The 15395-nt window shown below is 47.0% G+C and overlaps 1 protein-coding gene across 1 annotated transcript; it reads right to left on the reverse strand.

Annotated features, from left to right (window-relative positions):
• Positions 1 to 1546: 1546 nt before the first annotated feature.
• Positions 1547 to 15360, reverse strand: RUNDC1 (RUN domain containing 1). Its single transcript, XM_012443859.3, has 5 exons — positions 14830 to 15360; positions 8926 to 9084; positions 6835 to 7033; positions 5348 to 5467; positions 1547 to 4926 (listed from the first exon to the last, which is right to left on the reverse strand). The coding sequence occupies exons 1-5, from the start codon at positions 15325 to 15327 to the stop codon at positions 4061 to 4063; spliced, it is 1842 nt and encodes a 613-aa protein (XP_012299282.3). The 5' UTR covers positions 15328 to 15360; the 3' UTR covers positions 1547 to 4060.
• Between the last annotated feature and the right edge of the window lie 35 nt (positions 15361 to 15395).

A 15395-nucleotide genomic window follows, 5' to 3' on the forward strand; every position in this document is an offset into this window, starting at 1 on the left:
CACTCCAGCCTGGCAACAGAGTGAGACTCTGTTTTTTTGTTTTTTTTTTTAAAAAAACAATCTCCCCAAATCCCCAATGGGTTGGTATCTCCTTTGCTAGACTGTGTGTTTGTTGAGGGCACAGGGTAGGTTTTACTTATCTCTTTCCTTAGATCTAGCCTGGGGCAAACAGTTGGTAAGTGATCAATAGTGAATGAATGATTGGAGAGCACCTTAGACATTTTTAACAATTCTTTGCAGATCATACTTGTACAACAGACCCTACACTTTCACTGCATACATATCCACGGCTCTTTTCCCTTCCATTCTTGCATAACCTTGGATCTGGGTTGACTGGCTTGCCTCTCCTCCCTTGTCCTGTCTCACCTACGCCAAGGACAGAGCTCTGTTCTCAGAAATGACAGATGATATCAGAGATTAGCAGATATCCGAGTGCAGGGATGCTGATGGGATTGCTGGGATTGTCTCGGTTGATACACACATTTAGATTTCAAGAACTTGGCCATGAAAGCCATGGCTGCCTGCCTGTCTCCCTGCAGCCTCGTCCTTTGGCAGCTGAAATTTCTGGCAGTTGTGTGGAAAAATACCTTCTCCTCCCCAAAGTAAGGGTAGGAGTGAGGGGGGGTAGATAAAGGAGAAAGAGGAACAAAAGATCTAGAAACCATGATACAATGAGGTAACATGATAGACTATGGGCTTTGGATTCAGGAAACTTGACTCCAAATCTCAGGTCTTCCATCATCATGTAAACTGTGACAAAATATTTAACCTCTCTGCAGTTCAGTTTCCTTAGCTGTAAAGTAGGGATAATACTGTCCCACCTTGTTAAATAGTAAGAATTTTTTTTTTTTTTTTTTTTTTTTTGAGACGGAGTTTCGCTCTTATTAACCCAGTCTGGAGTGCAATGGCACGATCTCGGCTCACCGCAACCTCCGCCTCCTGGGTTCAGGCAATTCTCCTGCCTCAGCTTCCTGAGTAGCTGGGATTACAGGCACGCGCCACCATGCCCAGGTAATTTTTTGTATTTTTAGTAGAGACGGGGTTTCACCTTGTTGACCAGGATGGTCTCGATCTCTTGACCTCGTGATCCACCGGCCTCGGCCTCCCAGAGTGCTGGGATTACAGGCGTGAGCCACCGCGCCCGGCCCAAATAGTAAGAATTAAATTAGAATGAGACAAACGAAAATGCTTCCTGTAATGCTAGCACAAAGCCTCAATGCGAATTTGTTTTTGTATTTGAAAAAGACAATACTAGGCCTGGGCGCAGTGGCTCATGCCTGTAATCCCAGCACTTTGGGAGGCTGAGGCGGGCGGATCACGAGGTGAAGAGATCGAGACCATCCTGGCCATGGTGAAACCCCGTCTCTACTAAAAATATAAAAATTAGCCAGGCGTAGTGGCAAGAGCCTGTGGTCCCAGCTACTCGGGAGGCTGAGGTGGAAGAATTGCTTGAACCCAGGAAGCGGAGGTTGCAGTGAGCCGAGATTGTGCCACTGCACTCCAGCCTGGCGACAGAGCAAGACTCCGTCTCAAAAGAAAAAGAAAAAGACAATACTGGCTGATCGCTGGACTATGCCATATGGCTATACCAGTTACCACTCACCCTAAGTGATATCCAGACAAGTAGACTTTAAAAGTGCCAATCCTGAGCAGGGCGTGGTGGCTCACATCTGCAATCTCAGCACTCTGGGAGGCTGAAGCAGGTGGATCATGAGGTCAGGAGATGGAGACCATCCTGGCTATCATGGTGAAACCCCATGTCTACTAAAAATACAAAAAATTAGCTGGGTGTGGTGGCACGTGCCTGTAGTCCCAGCTACTCTGGAGGTTGAGGCAAGAGAATCACTTGAATCTAGGAGATGGAGGTTGCAGTGAGCCAAGATTGCACCACTATACTCCAGCCTGGGCGACAGAGTGAGTCTGTCTCAAAAAAAAAGGGCGAATCCTGGCAGGGCACGGTGGCTCATGCCTGTAATCCCAGCATTCTGGAAGGCTGAGGCGGGTGGATCACCTGAGCTCGGGAGTTTGAGACCAGCCTAACCAGCATGGAGAAACCCTGTCTCTACAAAAAATGCAAAATTAGCCAGGTGTGGTGGTGCATGCCTGTAATCCCAGCTACTAAGGCAGGAGAATCGCTTAAACCCAGGAGGCAGAGGTTGCAGTGAGCCGAGATTGGGCCATTGCACTCCAGCTTGGGCACTCTCCATCTCAAATAAAATAAAAAAAAAAAAAAGTGCCAATTCCAAAAGCAGCATGTGTGATGAAATCTGTTGTGGGGAGGGACTGTAGGCCTGGGCAAGAGGGGATGGTCATGCCAAGGACACTTTTTAGTGCATTTTTTAAGGCAAAAAACCCCTACCACCACTACCACCACCATCACCAAAGCTGGGTTGATCCAAGGCAGGCAGAGGACAGAGGATGCAGGCAGTTTTCAAAAAAATATTGATCTGGATCAGATGGGCTGATAATGCCAAAACACTTATAAACCAAAGCTGCAGGTCTCTAAGGTCTTCAGAGAAGCTACACAAAATACTATGATTTCATTAGCAACCACATATGTATCATTTTCCACAACATTTTACATTTATCTTGTTTCACAGGGAAGGCGAACTAATTCTAATAAAATATCAACAATGTATCTTAAGTAACATGTTGCTGGAAAAAAAAATTAAGTTAAAATGCACTACATAATAGTGCAGAAACAAAGTGCAGATGGCAATTTAAGACATGAAGACAATGCTGAATCAGTAGTGTCTGGAGTGATACATTTTGCCCATCTTTGGCCAGTCCTAGAGCAGTACTCACCACAAGCTGTAGGACAAATGTGACTAATGAGGCTAAAATACTGAAGACCAAATAAAACACTCTAGAGTCTATTTCACAATGAAATGCTCCTCCCCCTGGTCTGGAAACAGTGATCTGCTGTAGCTCCCATCCTGCTGTGGCATCTATCCCTGCTGCAGGACCTATGACCAGATCAGATGTCCTCTATCATCCAGCCTCCAGGACAAGTGGCGCTCAGTGAGTCACAACCTGAGGTACAGCTGCTGGTTACCGATTTGTACTTGACTTGGGTGGCTAGGACTTTCTCATTTATCTTGAATATATTTACTTCTAAAAAGACTGTGTTAGTCTTGCTGGGAGGTGAGCAGGGAAATGTGAGTTGCTATAGAACATAGTAACAAACATGGGTTCTTGCTCTTCATAAACAGAAAGCCCATTGTCGGTGCCATGAGAAGAGGCCTACCTTATCAGGAAGATCTCACTTCTTACCTCTACAAGAGAAAGGCCTCATAGTAAAATCAACCTGTGGTTGCCTCCCTTAGAAATGTTGTTTTCAGATATTCCTATTCCTAGTCTTAAAGGCAGCCATGGAATATAATCTCCTCTGACCTTGGGGTCAGGAAGAAAGGAAATCTATTCATAAAAGGAATTTAAATTCTGGCCTTGGCCTCTCAAACCTGCTTCAAGTGAAAGAAGATTGCTCAACCAACAGGAGCCTTGAGTTGAATATCTTTTTTTTTTTTGAGATGGAGTCTCTGTGTCACCCAAGTTGGAGTACAGTGGCATGATCTCGGCTCACTCCAATCTCCACCTCCCAGGCTCAAGGGATTCTCCTGCCTCAGCCTCCCAAGTAGCTGGGTAGGCATGCAACACCACACCCGGCTAATTTTAGCATTTGTAGTGGAGAGAGGGTTTCACCATGTTGGCCAGGCTGGTCTTGAACTCCTGATCTCAGGTGATCTCACCTTGGCCTCCCAGTGCTGAGATTACAAATGTGAGCCACCATGCCCAACCTGATTCCTTTAATACAGGCTCAAGCACATGTGCCCTCACATATACTGGGAGAGAACCTTCTTAACAAGAGGGTCTCAAGCACATCTTTCCAAGATGCTAAGTTGGTGGGGAAAACAGACTTTGCACTCACTTGGCTGACTGCCTGAGCAGGGTCTGGGAAAAATGCCTTTAACCCCACCTTTGATTCCTCCCTCCTATGCTAGAAGACTAACACATCTATCCCTAGTGAACAAGGAGCTGGACTGGGATCAGGGCATTCTCATCAAAAGGCATCTTTGATGTTTTTGAGCTGGCGCACAGCCAGATCTACAGGGAGGCTAAACTTGAGGCTGCTGAGGCGACTGAGCAGGTTGAGGGCACTCTCGAAGCCTGTGTGTGCCATGTAGCTCCAGGGCTGGTAGTGAGGCTCGATGAGTGACCCAGACTTGCAGATGAGGTTCACCCAGGACACCAGACGCTGCTCATTCAGTGCCATGCACACCAAGGCCTTCAATTCTGAGTCTGCGCTGCGCTTAAAAGGGTCGTGCTCTGTCAGCACCACGTGAATGGCTGTCAGTAGGCTCTGTTTGGGGGTCACAACAGTGCCTCCCGTAACAGGAAGGGCGAAGGACTGAGAGAGCTTCCGGGCTGGGGATTCCACATAAGCACGGCCGTTCTTGGCATGGTAGTACTTTACAAAGAGCTCCCAGGGGTGCATGGCCTCAGGGGCTGAGGAGAAGGCTGGCAGTAAGCAAGCAATAGGAGCCATGACAAGGCTCATCCCTGGGGAGGAGGCATACAGTCCGTGGGCCAGCAGGTCCCTCACAGCCACCGTCAGCTCCTTCCGCACAGCCGTGGTCAGCTCATCCTTGCCTCCCAGAGAGAGGTCCTGGAGGTTGGCAGAGGTGATGACATGGTCGTGTGGCTGGTGCCTCAAAGCTAGCTGCTTCACTCTGTCCACTGACACCTCCAGCCTCTTCAGCAAGGGAGAGTAGTCCCTGTCAGCCTGGCCCCTCTGCCACAGGGTTGGAGGGATCTGGCCTGTGGCACAACCAAATTGGCTAACGGCAAAGATCTGGAGCACTGCCAGCGCTCGCCGCATCAGGTGCAGCCCTGTCTCCTGGACTTTCTTGACATCTTCTGCCTTTGCTGCTTAGAAAAGACAATAGGTCATCAGTGAGAGGCCATGATAGCACAGAGCTACACTCAACAAATCACAGGCTGAGATCAGTCTTGCTTCTGAGCCAAATTATGGGTCTTACATGAAGGCAAAAGCCACCCAGGATGTAGCTGGACTTCCTTTTTTTGGTTAATAATAGCTGTACTGAGATATAATTTACAGACCATATGATTGACCCATTTAAGGTGTTTAACTCAGTGGTTTTTAGTATATTCAGATTTGTGTAACTGTCACTGCAATCAATCTGAGAATATTTTATCATCCCCAAAAGCAACCCCATACCATCAGCATTTCTCATTCCCCACTTCTCCTAAACACACTGAAGCCCTAGGCAACCACTAATGTATTTTCTGTCTCTATAGATTTGCCTGTTCTGGAAACTGCACTTACTTTTGGGGTTTCCTGGAGGTGGTCTGTTGCTGCCTGTTCTGGTGCAGCCATTGCCTGCCTTCCCACCGGCCTTGCACTCACAGTGTCCACCCCCTGTCTGCAAGGGGCTTCCCACTTCATCTGGAATCAGAAATTATAGAAGAGACACTTATTAGTCCCTTTATGGCAGATCATGAAGGGAAAAATAATATTTAATGGTGTCTATTACATGCAAGAATTCCACAAAATCTTGTCCTATTTAACTGTGTAAAATGATGACTGGCATACAGTAGTTGGCTCAATAAATATTTGCTAAGTGAATGAACCATGAATCATCATTTTATGGATGAGAAGAGTTAGACTGAAGAGGTTGGTAACATGCTGAAGGACCTAAAGCCAATGAGTACCAGAGTGGGGATTTTAACTATCTGATTCTGAAACCCATGTTCTTTCTCCTCTGCCATGCTGCCTCCCCTACTAAGTAATCAAGCCTCTTAAATAGTACATCAAGAATTGGCACCTTTTGGTGCCTGTAATTTCAGCACTTTGGGAGGCTGAGGCGGGCGGATCACTTGAGGTCAGGAGTATGAGATGAGCCTGGCCAACATGCCAAAACCCCATCTCTAATGAAAATATAAACATTAGCCAGGCATGGTGGCAGATGCCTGTAATTCCAGATTCTTGGGAGGCTGAAGTTGGGAAGATCCGTTGAATCTGGGAGGCGGAGGTTGCAGTAGGCCAAGATCATGCCACTGCATTCCAGCCTAGGTGACAGAGCAAGACTTGGTCTCAGAAAAAAAAAAAAAAAAAAAAAAAAGGGCCGGGCGTGGTGGCTCACACCTATAATCCTAGCACTTTGGGAGGCCGGGGCGGGTGGATCACGAGGTCAAGAGATGGAGACCATCCTGGTCAACATGGTGAAACCCCGTCTCTACTAAAGATACAAAAAATTAGCTGGGCATGGTGGCGCGTGCCTGTAATCCCAGCTACTCAAGAGGCTGAGGCAGGAGAATTGCCTGAACCCAGGAGGTGGAGGTTGCGGTGAGCCGAGATCGTGCGCCATTGCCCTCCAGCCTGGGTAACAAGAGCCAAACTTCGTCTCAAAAAAAAAAAAAAGAATTGGCACCTTTTTACTAGTACTCAGAATAAATTTAATTATTATGATGGCTGGGCGTGGTGGTTCATGCCTGTAATCCCAGCACTTTGAAAGGAGGCTGAGGCGGGCGGATCACGAGGTCAGGGATTCGATACCAGACTGGCCAACATGGTAAAACCCTATCTCTACTAAACAACAAAAATTAGCTGGGTGTGGTAGTGCACGCCTGTAATCCCAGCTACTCAGGAGGCTGAGGCAGGAGAATTGCTTGAACCCGGGAGGCAGAGGTTGCAGTGAGCTGAGACCATGCCACTGCACTCCAGCCTGGGTGACAGAGCGAGAGACTGTCTCAAAAAAAAAAAAAATTATTATGACACTTGTCCACCCTTTTCATCCCATCCCCTCCTCTAACCTTGGATGAAGTTGATGAACATCTCGAGGTCTCGGATTTGAGTTTTCAGTTGCTCAACCAATTGTTCTTTGACTCGGGCTGGGTTCACAATCTGAGCCACTGCTGCATCTACACGTTGACGAAGCTCTTCAGTGGACAGGGAACTGATGTCTTCATTCAGATTCATGTCCAATTTCTTTATTAACTCATCTATGATCACCTATCAAGATCACAAGCAATGAGCACACCCTTTGAAATTTTTAGGGAGAGGGTAGGGAGAATCTAAATATGTCTTCTGCCCATAAATGGAAATAAAAAACAGACCGCTAAATTTGTGAAAGAAAATGACTTAACTGCTGATTGAACAATGTGAGGACATAGACTCTCTACTTTTAAAGTGAAAAGAACCCTCAGTTCTCTGATAAAAATGGCTCCTCCCACGCACTGTAAATTTTCTACCAGGCCAGTCCAATTTTACTCAGGAGAACAGTATGAAAAGTCCAAAGTAGTTGATGATCCAACAAGCCTCATATGTAGTTGTTCTAAAGACTTCAAGGAGAGTATGTGCTGATTTTTCTTTTTCTTTAAGAGACAGGGTCTTGCTCTGTCACCCAGGCTAGGGTCCAGTAGTGTGATCCTAGCTCACTGTAACCTCAGACTCCTATGCTCCAGCAATCCTCCTGCCTCAGTTTCCCCAACAGCTGGGACTATAGACACATGCGACCACCTGGTTAATTTTTAAATTTTCTGTAGAGATAGGGTCTCGTTATGTTGCCCAGGCTGGTCTCAAACTCCTGGCCTCAAGGGATCCTCTCACCTCAGCCTCCCAAAGAATTGGGATTACAGGCATGAGCCACTGCACCTGGCCTTATTTTTCCTAATTTCTAATCCTTCTTATCCCTTCTTGCCCTATTGTAGGCAACTAAAGAAAAATCTCTGCTGGGCACGGTGGCTCATGCCTGTAATCCCAGCACTTAGGTAGGCTGAGGCGGGTGGATCACGAGGTCCAGAGCTCAAGACCAGCCTAACCAACATGGTGAAACTGCATCTCAAAAAAATTAGCCGAGTGTGCTGGTGCATGCCTGTAATCCCAGCTACTTGGGAGACTGAGGCAGGAAATCGCTTGAACCTGGGAGGTAGAGGTTGCAGTGAGCCAACATCATGTCATTGCACTCCAGCCTGGCCAACAAAAGCAAAATTCTGTCTAAAAAAAAAAAAAAAGAAAAGAAAAATCTCTATAAAATATCAAGGTGTCTTATAGTCAAAATATCCTAGTGACATTATTAGGAACAATTTAAAATTCTGATAACAGGCCAGGTACAGTGGCTCACACCTGTAATCCCAGCACTTTGGGAGGCCAAGACAAGCAGATTATTTTGAGGTCAGGAGCTCAAGACCAGCCTGGCCAACATGGTGAAACCCCGTCTCTACTAAAAATACAAAAATTAGCCAGGCATGGTGGTAGGTGCCTGTAATCCCAGCTACTTGTGAGGCTGAGGCAGGAGAATCGCTTGAACCTGAGGTGGAGGTTGCAGTGAGCCAAGATTGCACCAGCCTGGGCGACAAAGCAAGACTTTGTCTCAAAAAAAAAAAAAAATAACATAAACTCCAGCTCAGCTAGAAAAACAGCCACAGCACAGGGCTAGAGAAACATGCAGAGGAGACTGTAACTGTACTGTAACTCTCTCTACCAGCAGATATTTACCTGTCTACCCAGGTCTTACATAAACACAGTATTAAAATTAGTCTGGATTCCTGACATATTTATCAAAAGGTGATGAGATGTAGGGAAAAAACTAGATTACACTGTATGATGGGCCCAAGTAGAATGTTTTCCAGTGCTCAAATGAAGAAATTATTGTTATATTCTTACTTCTATTATTAATTACAACCAGCAAAAAGAAAGAGCTCAATTATTGTATCACAAAACTTTGGAACCTGTCTTTTCCATGTATGAGAAAAGAATGGCTCCTTATAGTAGTTCTCTTTTATTTGGGCCAGCAGAGGGATTCTCAGTAAGGCCAAAGGTGAAGTGAGAAAGATGCCTTGTGAATGCTGTAAGGGACAAGTTAACCTTGGGCAGTGGTGGAGGTGCCCCTGGGCTCTGCTCACCCGCTGCCTTTCCAACACCACGGACTGTGGCAGGGAGTCGTAACTGCCCTCTTGATAGGCAAACGTTTCCAGGTCATCTAGCTGGGTCTTGAGTTGCAGTATCAGTTCTTTCTGCTTCTCCCTTTGGGTTTCCAGACGCTCTTGTTTTTCCTGCTCACTCTAAAGCAAGAAGATAGCTGGGTCTATTACACAGAAAAAGAAGAACTCAGGGCACATTAAGAAGCTGCTTGAGCCAGTAATGACCAATAAAATATAAGATGTTTCCAATAATCCAAATGAAATACACAATTCATATGATAGGTTCAAAAGAAGAATAATTATTTCATCCTTGGCAATTTGTTAAATGGGTGTTTTCTTTAAGAAACTATCTGCCCCTCACTGGAAATAGGATATGAATATAATGAGGCTTTTTGTTAAGACTGCCTTTTTTTCCCCCCAAAGGTCTAGTAAGGGTAGAGACAACCTATTTCAGCCAAGATAGCCTCTTAGGCATTAAGACACGCCATCCTCTGCAGCCAGTTACCATAACACAACTCCTGATTACTTTGTGCAGCCAAATTTTGCAGAAGAATCTGGGATAAGGGTGTGGAGAGAGGCTTTAAAACTCACAATCAGCTTTCCTAATGTTCACTGAAGCCCCTATGATGGATGATAGACCACTTCTGCAAAATCAAAAGTATCAAACGCACCAGGAGTGGTGTCTCACGCCTGTAATCGCAGCACTCTGGGAGGCCAAGGCAAGAGGATTCCTTGAGCCCAGGAGTTTGAGACCACCCTGGGCAACACAGTAAGACCTCATCTCCACATTTTTTTTTTTTTTTTTTTTTTTTTTGAGACGGAGCCTTGCACTGTCACCTGGGCCGGAGTGCAGTTTCGCGATCTCGGCTCACTGCAACCTCTACCTCCCAGGTTCAAGCGATTCTCCTGCCTCAGCCTTCCGAGTAGCTGGGATTACAGGCACCTGCCATCACGCCCTACCACCTGGTGAGATGGGGTTTCACCAGGTTAGCCAGGCTGGTTTTGAACGCCTGACCTCGTGATTTGCCCTCCTTTGCCTCCCAAAGTGCTGTGATTATAGGTGTGAGCCACCAGGCCCAGCTCCACAAAAAAATTTTAAAAATTAGCTGGGCATTTGGGAAATAGGATTTGAGGAAGGACAGTAAAAAAAAAAAAAAAAAATTAGCTGGGCATGGTGTTGCATGCCTGTATTCCTAGCTACTTGGCTGAGGTGGGAGGATTGCTTAAGCCTAAGAGGTCAAGGCTTCGAAAGACCCTGTCTCAAAAAAAAAAAAAAAAAAAAAAAATTAACCCGGCGTGGTGGCATGTGCTTGTGGTTCCAGCCACAAAAGCAACTGGGAAAAGATGATCACTTGAGTCTAGGAGGTTGTTTTCACCACTGCACTCCAGCCTTGGCAATACAGCAAGACTCTATCTCAAAAAACCAAAACCAAAAACAAAACAATAAAAGGCAAGTGCCTGGGGCAGTGAAAAAAACCCAAAAGCCACATAACTGGGGTGGGAAGGTAACAATGTTTTTTAAAAAAGTATCTGGGCTGGGTGTAGTGGCTCACGCCTGTAGTCCCAGCACTTGGGAGGCTGAGGCGGGCGGATCATGAGGTCAAGTGATTGAGACCATCCTGGCCAACATGGTGAAAACCCATCTCTACTAAAAAATACAAAAATTAGCTGGCAGAACTGCTGGACTCCGGGAGGCGGAGGTTGCAGTGAGCCAAGATCGCACCACTGTACTCCAGCCTGGTGCCTGGCAACAGAGTGAGACGCTGTCTCAAAAAAAAAAAAAGTATCTGTAAGTTTCCCTGACTAGTGACTCCTTTTCCAACTGTTGGTCACCAGTAGTTTCTGCATTTAAATTAATGAAAACACTTCAGGTTGGTAAAGTCTTGCCAACATATTCTCAAACACTGGTTCTTCCTTGTCTTTCTTGAGTCTCAAAAACGAAAAGCAAAACCAGCAAATCATTTGTAGGGGTAAGGCTTCGTCTTAAACTAGAAGTCTACAGGGTATTACATTTAACCTTGAAAACAGTACTTACCAAGCCCTCCAGAAATAATGAGAGAGAAGAAATGAGGAAAAAAAAAAAAAAGAGACAACAACAAATTAACTTTTCATTTAAGTATTTAAAAACAATCCACTTGCTTTTAGCTTTGTTCAACCTGAAAGCAACCCTTTTCTCAGGATAGTCCCTCCGTAATCCTTTCAAAGCGCTGCTGCATTTTGTTAGAACCCTGTCCCCCTTCCCCATTCGGCGAAGGCCTAGTTTTCCTTTAAGAGGTTTCCTGATTTCCCCAGATCATTTCCTCTAGAGTTTGTACACACTTCTATTCTAGCTCTTACCACGTTGTTTAGGATTCTGTCTCTTCTAGTCTACGAACTTCTTAAGGACAAAGGTTTTGACTTCGAACCACAAATGCCAGGCACAGTGTCTGGCACAAGATAAGCTCTCAACGTGCATCTGTTCTGTGTTTGTTACCGAACTGAATTAAGAAAAGTATGGCCGGCACAATGGCTTATGCCTGTAATCCCAGCACTTTGGGAGGTCAAGGCAGGCGGATCACGGGGTCAGGAATTCAAGACCAGCCTGACCAACATGGTGAAACCCTGTCTCACTAAAAACACAAAAATTAGCTACCAGGTGTGGTGGCGCACACCTATAATCCCAGCTACTCAAGAGGCTGAGGCAGGAGAATCACTTGAACCCAGGAGGCAGAGGTTGCAGTGAACCAAGATCACGCTACCGCACTCCAGCCTGGAAGACAGAGCGAGACTCCATCTCAAAAAAGAAAAAAAGAAAAAAAAAGGAAAAGTATGGCTGAGCACCGTGGCTCATGCCTGTAATCCCAGCACTTTGGGAGGCTGAGGCAGGTGTCACCTGAGGTCAGGAGTTTAAGACCACCCTGGCCAACACAGCGAAACCCTCCCTGTCTTTACTAAAAATACAAAAATTAGCTGGGCATGGTGGCAAGCGCTCATATTCCCAGTTGCTTGGGAGGGTGAGGCAGGAGAATCACTTGAACCCAGGAGGCGGAGGTTGCAGTGAGTCAAGAGTTAAGATGCTACTGCACTCCAGCCTGGGTGACAGAGTGAGACTCTCAAAAATAAAAAAAAATAAAAAAAAGGCTGGTTACAGTGGTTCATGCCTGTAAGTGGTACATGCCTGTAATCCAGTACTTTAAGTGGCCAAGGTAGGTGGACTGCTTGAGCCCAGGAGTTCAAGACCATCTTGGGGAATATGGTGAAACCCCATCTCTAGAAAAAATACCAAAACTAGCTGAGCGTGGTGGTGCTCACCTGTGGTCCCAATGACTTGAGACACTGAGGTAGGAGGATCTACTGAGCCTGGGAGTCAAGGCTGCAGTGAGCCCTGATCATACCAGTGCACTCTAGCCTGGGCAACAGAGTGAGACCCTGTCTCAAAAAATAAATAAAAATAAAAAAAGAGAAAAAAACAGTAAGTGGTAAGAAGTAAATCATTCAGTTCAAAGATATCCCGTACTCTGGTCCTACCTGTTTGCCTGTCAATCTATAAATATAAGATTACAACTTGTAGGTAGATTGAGTGCTTTTTTTGTTGTTGTTGTTGTTGTTTTAAGGTGGTACAATGTTTCTTTTTTCCTTTTTTTTGAGACCCCCAAACACAGCCTACTGACAGCCATCCACATGGTGCTGACAGAGCATGACCCTTTTAAGCGCAGTGCAGACTCAGAACTGAAGGCCTTGGTGTGCATGGCACTGGTCTTGCTCTGTCACTCAGGCTGGAGTGCAGTGGTATGATCATAGCTCACTGCAGCCTTGAACTCCCGGGCTCAAGTGATCCTCGTCTAGCGTTCGCCTCCCAAAGTGTTGGGATTACAGTCATAAGCCACTGCAGGCAGTCTACTTTTTTAAATTTTAGTTTTTAATTTTTATGGGTACATAGTATGCGTGTATATTTGAAAGGTATATGAGATGTTGCTATAGGCATGCAATGTGTGATTATGACACACTGCATGCCTGTAATCACACAGCATGGAAAATGGGGTTGGCCTACTGTTTCTGAAGGTGAAAATGAACAGAAAGAGTTTCTTATCACATAGAACCTTTAGTGCTATTTACTCCTTTCTAGCCCTTAAATCTGCTGGTTTGAGGTGCTGCTCCTTGTGTAAGGAGTTGTGAGTGTGTGGAGAAGGGTGGAACAGTAAACATAGGATTGTACTGGGAACAGTTCAGATTAAAATAAACAAATCATTATCGGCTGCTGAGAAATCCTCTTGGCTAAAATCAACATAAGTGGGAAGAAAGCCACATGTGGGATGTAGTTTGAAGAATAAAAAGGTGAAAAGGGACCGGGCATGGTAGCTTACACCTATAATCCCAGCACTTTGGTAGGCTGAGGAGGGCAGATTGTTTGAGCTCAGGAGTTTGAGACCAGCCTGGGCAACATGGTGAAACCCCATCTCTACAAAAAATAAACAAAATTAACTGGCCATGGTGGCACACATCTGTAGTCTCAGATACTGGGGAGGCTGAGGCAGGAGGACTGCTTGAGCCCAGGAGACAGAGGTTGCAGTAAGCCAAAATTGTGCCACTGCACTCTGGCCTAGGTCTCAACACTTCCAATAAAGCTTGCAGTTTGTGCACTTCCAGAGATGCAAAGCTTGTAAGGAAACGTTCATCTGGGTCTTATACACAGTTTCACTACTTTTGGGGTAGGCACACTGAATCGACCTTGTCACAGTTACCAGAGGACCTCATTCAGAATACCTAATGATTAAGCAGGATGGAGGAAGAGTTTAAAAATACCAACATTACAGCCTGCACGGTGGCGCACGCCTGTAGTCCTGCAGCTAAGGAGGGAGGATGGCTTGAGACCAGGAGTCCAAGACCAGCCTGGGCAACATAGTGAGATCCCGTCTCTTAAAAATGAAAAATTCCGCCGGGTGCGGTGGCTCACGTCTGTAATCCCAGCACTTTGGGAGGCTGAGGCGGGCGGATCACGAGGTCAAGAGATCGAGACCATCCTGGCCAACATGGTGAAACCCCGTCTCTACTAAAAATGCAAAAATTAGCTGGGCGTGGTGGCACGCGCCTGTAGTTCCAGCTACTCGGGAGGCTGAGGCAGGAGACTTGCGTGAACCCGGGAGGCGGAGGTTGCAGTGAGCCGAGGTCTCGCCTCTGCATTCCAGCCTGGCTCCCGGCGACGGAGCAAGACTCTGTCTCAAAAAAAAAAAAAAAAGAAAGAAAGAAAGAAAGGAAAAAGAAAAAGAAAAATTCCTCATTAAAAAAAAAAAAAAACTTCTTGGAGACTTTGTTCATTAAAAAAAAACTAAAAATTCCAGTATTAGGAAATTTATATAATCAAGAGTTGTGTTTCTTTCAATTACTAATAGATTCTGCTGTTAACCAAAACTCTCACCCAGAGAAGTGTAGTTTTTGCTTAGATTTTAGGAAAGCAGGGAGAGGGAGTTAACCTAAATTTCCACGGATTCCAATTCGCTTTTCTTTCATTTGCCAATTTTCCCAATCTCCAGAGTCGGGGTCCTCTAGCAGCAAAAGTGCTCAAGACTTAGGTACGTGAGGGAAAGGTGAGTGGGAGCAGCACTGCTCTGGTTGCTGTGCGGCCCTCTAAATTACTTACTTCGCTCACCGCTCCTCTGCCCCTCCCGTCATCACACACTGACATCTCTCCACGTCTTCCGCGCACACGGCTCACCCTCAGGTTCCCAAGCCTCTGTCCTCTTGCCCTTCAGCCGGCCCCGCAATTCAGTCTCCTCGTCTCCGACCCACTTACTCACCCGACAGAGTTGGGGAGGTTTCTCCTCCTCATGCACCATCATCAGGGTCTGCATCGCCACCCACACGACCCCCTATTCCCATATCCCTCGCGGCCCGGCTCCAGCCACTCACCTGGTCCTCGCCCCGCAACCGTCGCCGGTCCCCTGGCAGCCCATCGCCTTCATCGCTAGCGGGGTCCCCGGGCGCCTCGTAACCCAGGACGTGAGGGCAGCCACGGAAGGCGAAGTCTTCGAGCTCCCGCAGAAGGCGCTGCTGCTCCGCCGGCGCCCCGCGCACCACCTGGCGCAAACGGAACTGCACCTGCGCGAAGTGAGAGGACAGCGCCAGCAGTGCCGAGTCCAGCCGCCGCCGCTCGGCCCGCAGCCGTCGCAGCGTCCGGCCCGGCGAATCCGGCGGGGAGCCGGGGGTCGCGCAAGGCTCCTCGGCCGCCGCCTCTTCCAGAAACGCAGTTGCCCCAGGCCGGGCCTCCGCCACAGCCCCCACTGGGGCCCAGCGCACCGCCTCGCACGGTGGCAGCGGCTCCTCTTCCTCCTCCTCTTCGTCTTTCGCCTTTGACTCAACAGCCGCCACCACCATTACCCGCTCTGCAGCCGCTTCGACAGCCGCCATCTTCCCGGAAACGCCGCTGCACGTCAGCCGCGCCCCCCCCGCTGCCATGGCAACGGTGCGGTGGCCTG

The sequence above is a fragment of the Aotus nancymaae genome, unplaced genomic scaffold (genome assembly GCF_030222135.1).
Source record: "Aotus nancymaae isolate 86718 unplaced genomic scaffold, 86718_ANA_hifiasm-v0.15.2.pri h1tg000089l, whole genome shotgun sequence".
NCBI lineage: Eukaryota > Metazoa > Chordata > Mammalia > Primates > Aotidae > Aotus > Aotus nancymaae.